We start from the raw sequence: 4,507 nt of genomic DNA on the forward strand, positions 1-4,507 counted from the left end.
GCCGCGTCCAGTACAACTCGTCGATTCTCGGCGACACGATTTCCAAGCTGGGCGAAGTGCACCGGTCGGCGTCCGACATTCCGCCAGTGGTCATTGCGCGCTGCCAGTTCCTCCTCGGCGCCGGCCGCGGCCACTTTAACATTCTTAGCCTCAACTGCGAGCACGTCGCCAACTGGTGCAAGACGGGTCGGCTCTTTGCCAAGCAGATCTTTACGTCCGGGCCGACGTCGATCCCGTACGAGCGCCAGCGGTCCGTGTCGCAGCACCTCGACTCGCTCGTCTCGCAGGTTCACAAACTCAAGGACGAGTACCGGCTGACGCTCGAGACGCTCTGCTCGCGTTTGAACAGTCTCGACCCGAGCACGAACCAGCGGCGGCGCGTCTATCTCAAGCTCAAGGACACGACCAAGTACGTTCAAGTCCGCGGCAACCTCTTGTACGTCGTCGAAGTCGACTTGGCCGAGACCGAGCCGCTTCTGCGGAACCTTCCGTCGCCGTTCTATGCGCGCGCCGAGCAGACGGACATCAACACGATGAAGGTCACGTTCGAGGACGTCTCGAGCGGCCGTCTTGTGTGCTCCAAGGCCAAGTGCGTCAAGCTCATTCGGCCGCGCATCTACCACCGCGAGAACCTCTTCCGCTTCGAGTACGCGTACAACGGCGAGCTCCAATCGCGCCGCCTGCGCCGGTGGTACGTGGGCGTGCAACCCAAGGACGGTCTCCTCCGCACGTCGGCGACGCGCGACTTTGCGTCCGAGTTTGAGCTTGTCGACGCCGACGCGCTTGATAAGGACTTGGACGCGAGCGAGTGCAACCTCAAGCTGACGTACACAAGCTCGTCCGAGCTCGACGACCTCGACGACGATGACGACGAGGGCGAAGACGACGAAGAGGACTCGGACGACGGCGACGACGGCGAAGACGACGTCAAAAGAACCACGTAGCACTTGTCACTGCTGTAGGATTAACGTTATCTATTACCGAGGGAGCCTTGTTCGTCTGTCCCAAGGATACCTATTACGTCTCTTGATCGTCAACCGCATCGGTTCCGTGCCTCTGACAGCCCACCAATCTAGCGCCCACTGTCCGGCTGCTACACCAAGCACCATCTACGCGTCGTACTGACTGGCCGAAGTGCCGTCGTCTCGACCGAGATGATCAGACTGTCACACATTGATCTTTGCCACGCCCCAGCTCGCGGTTGATACCACTCGACGGGTGTTTGGCGCAAGGTGAGCTGGATGTCCATGAGCTCACTCATGCGCTCTGCATCGTGGCGGTGCTCACGTTCTGATGAAATTGCTCGATTTCCCTCGGCGCTCCCAGCCTCAGCACTGTTCTCGACAAGCTCCACTGCGACCCGCAGCGGGCTTTGCTCCATGCACACGCACAGTCGCGCCGACCAGCGACAGCTTGTGCGCTGCATCTCTCCAAATAGCAGCACGCTGCGCTCCCTCTCTCCAAGTTGCTATGACGGTGGAGTGAAAAGCTTGTCCAGTCCTCGGCTGTCAATTCGGTCGTCGAGCCGAGTCCTTCACAATCGTGCGCAAGCGTGTAAAACCGTCGAAAACATCTGTGTCCAGCGTCCAAAATTGTCCGTTTTGTACTAGTTTAACGCAGTATAACGTTGGCATTTTTCCATTTAACCCGGCCAGATCCTTGGTGCAGCTCGTCAATTACATCCCGACAACCGCGCTGGTAGCGCTCCAAGATGACATCGGCGCTCACTCGATGACGCGGGCGACTTTTTTTGATTTTGCTCAAGTTCCCGTTGTCGCCCGAAACGCGGATGACAACACGGTCGCGATGGGCCAGGCGGGTGCTGTCTTGCTCTGGCCACCGTGGCCGATCCCGACGCCCGCTACCGCCTTAAGCCCGTCGACTTGACGACCGTTGTCGACAGCAACGGTCTTTTGGTTCTCGTGTCCGACATTGCGATTGCGACAAAGGACCCCCATCGTCGGTGACGGTTCTCGCTTCTGCTCCATGCTCAAGTTTCTCGACAAGGTCGTCAACAACTCGATCGCCACTTTTAACAAGGGTTTCGAGACGACAAGTAACCTCGACCCAGGCTCTGCCGTTCATTGGACGAAGACAGTGACAGCATGCGTGCGAGACATACCGGTAGCTCCACCGAACCCACGGTCATGGAGTCTTTCAATTAACAACAACGAATACTGACAACGATGTGTTTTGTCTTTTCATTTACTGTCTTTGTTTCTTATTTGCGTCGAGTTGTGGCACGACCTTCTTGGAATATAAACTTGGTGCTTGCCTCGTCTTCCGCTTGGACCAGGCGGAGGGACCGCGTAGCTTGACCACGGAGCTTCTTGCACCGATCGCTCACATCCGTCAACAGCGGAAGTGTGCACGCAGAGGCGTTTTGCGTCGGGCTACACATGATCACGGCTATAATTTGATGGCCTTGACAATGTATTTATGGCCGTGCGATAGAGTGGCTTGGTTTGAAATGACCAAGAACCGGCGGGTCCCGGCGACGCCGGACGCGCTTGACGACTTTGTCCTCTCTGGCTGGAGCAACGACGACAAGACGCTCGGCCTCGCGTCAACGTGGCCACAGCGACAGAAGCCCAAACCAGCGCAGGTGCCACCGCCAGTGCGCACGGACGAATCACCACCGTCGCCGACGCGGATCTCGAGCCTCGTGGATGCCGGGCGGCTTCACATGTACAAGCTTACCGTGCCGAGGATATACAGCAATGCGAATGCTGGCGCGCGCAACCCGGGTGGTGACGGCGACTGGACCACGTACATCGCCAAAGGTAGGCGCTCCGTGCTGGAATGGAGACTGTATCAAGATGGTCGTCTAGTGGACTTTGACGCTGATACGATCCCAGACGAGGTCCTGGCCAGCACCGATCCGCTGCAGCCGAGTTGTCTCTCCAAGAACGCGGCACCAATCAAACCCGTCAAGTCGAGCAAGAAGACGCTTCAGGAGCTGCATCCTGGTCTCAACCGTGTCTGGCCCTATTCGTAGCCCGAGCGTGCTACTTGTTTAACTTATTTTGATTTCGGGGCCATCGACTACCTACGCAGGAGGAATCGTTGACGGAGCATTCTGTCTTGTATCTCGTGTATAAGTGCCTTCTTCTCTTTCAAAGCTGTGCGAAGGTTAATGAAGACGTTGTCGGTATTTAAAGCCAACGATATCGATGTAGTGTCTGTGGCCGACTGACATTGTTCCTTGTTGACAGGTAGAGAGCTTGGAAGCCTCGGTGCATCGTTGCAAGGGCTTGGGCAAGGAAGCACTCGACACCATTGCAACACGACAACACGTCTAGCAGAGCCACTCCTGTCGAGCACCGTGGTGTCGCCGCCACGAAGTGGGTTGGAGACGAGCACACGACGCAGTCCCAACGACGGCTCGAGTCACGGGATAGATACGTCAAAATACGGGCCAGCAACCGAGCCGCAGCACGACCAACGACCCTCGCACATCATTTTTTTACGAGTACGAGCACAATGCACACACGAGAGCAGCTAGCTCTAGTATGAAACGTGGAGGGTGGTTCTTCCGTTGCATACTGCGTGGAGCACGTGCCGAGAACCTTACTTGCACCAGTGAGCCGAAAATAGCGCAGGCAAGGAGCGCCACGATGCGGGGCAAGGCGGCTGGCCGTGGGACCGACCCGCCGCTTCTGAATGACGACAACGACGACGAGACCGACGACTTGGATCTCAACAGGTGGTGCGATCCTGACATGGACGACCAGCTCGACTTGCTAGTGCTCGACGATTGGTCACGCCCACTGGCCATCACCGAAAAAGAGGCGGCGCTGCGCGCCCAGCGAGATACGCTCCGGCGCCTCCAGCGCGAAGCCAAGCTCAAAGCCGAAGAGAAACCTCGAAACGAGAGCTTTAAACCAGCGGGTCGCCGGCCACCGCGACCCAAGCCAGACGAGAGCGTCTGCACGAATCTCCCCGCGCAAAGCAGTCAACTTTCAGATGTTGCGAGTCGTCGGCCCCAAGCCATTTTGCACCTTTCGGCGCCGCCGCTGCACTCGATTCCGATCGCACTCCGAGATCTCGAGAACGATCGGATCAACCTCGCGCTCGACCATCCGTCCGACGCGCTCTTAGGTACCACCTGCTCGGCCAACGCCGTTGTAAAGTACGCGTATAGTGGCCTCCTCTTCAGCCGAGCTCCAAATGGTCGAGGCGCTGCGACAACCGCCATCGTCGATCCTCCTCGAGCTGCCACCGACGCGCGAACGGGACGCGCCGCTTCGACCGCTGCAGCCGTACCACCCGCTACGCAAAGGCCTGAGCTACGCCTCCGGTGCGCCCGTGCTGCGAAAGCTCGAGCAAGACCGACTCGATGCCGCGTTGAAACCAAAGGGCCGCCGGTCGCTCGACCTCATTGACGGCGATCCGTCGTTGCGGATGCGCGCGGTGCGCAAGATGGACATTGAGCGGCAGATCCGTCAAGTCAAGTCGTGTTTGCGCAACTCGATTGCGACCAAGAACGTCGAGTCACAGCCCAACT

General features: G+C 58.3%; 3 protein-coding genes across 3 annotated transcripts; all 3 read left to right on the forward strand.

The window, feature by feature from the left end:
• Positions 1–11: 11 nt before the first annotated feature.
• On the forward strand, positions 12–944 carry SPRG_17532 (hypothetical protein; the record flags this gene model as incomplete). Its single annotated transcript, XM_012356859.1, has 1 exon — positions 12–944. A coding segment is annotated over one exon (933 nt), but the record flags the coding sequence as incomplete, so codon positions are not given.
• Positions 945–2,470: 1,526 nt separating this feature from the next.
• SPRG_17533 (hypothetical protein) lies at positions 2,471–2,998 on the forward strand (the record flags this gene model as incomplete). The annotated part of the gene is made up of 2 exons (XM_012356860.1): positions 2,471–2,783; positions 2,832–2,998. 2 exons carry the CDS (start codon positions 2,471–2,473, stop codon positions 2,996–2,998), a joined length of 480 nt encoding a protein of 159 aa, XP_012212250.1.
• A 619-nt stretch (positions 2,999–3,617) lies between these two features.
• SPRG_17534 (hypothetical protein) lies at positions 3,618–4,493 on the forward strand (the record flags this gene model as incomplete). The annotated part of the gene is made up of 2 exons (XM_012356861.1): positions 3,618–4,101; positions 4,145–4,493. Coding segments are annotated over 2 exons (833 nt in total), but the record flags the coding sequence as incomplete, so codon positions are not given.
• Between the last annotated feature and the right edge of the window lie 14 nt (positions 4,494–4,507).

This window comes from Saprolegnia parasitica, assembly GCF_000151545.1.
Source record: "Saprolegnia parasitica CBS 223.65 unplaced genomic scaffold supercont2.618, whole genome shotgun sequence".
NCBI lineage: Eukaryota > Oomycota > Saprolegniomycetes > Saprolegniales > Saprolegniaceae > Saprolegnia > Saprolegnia parasitica.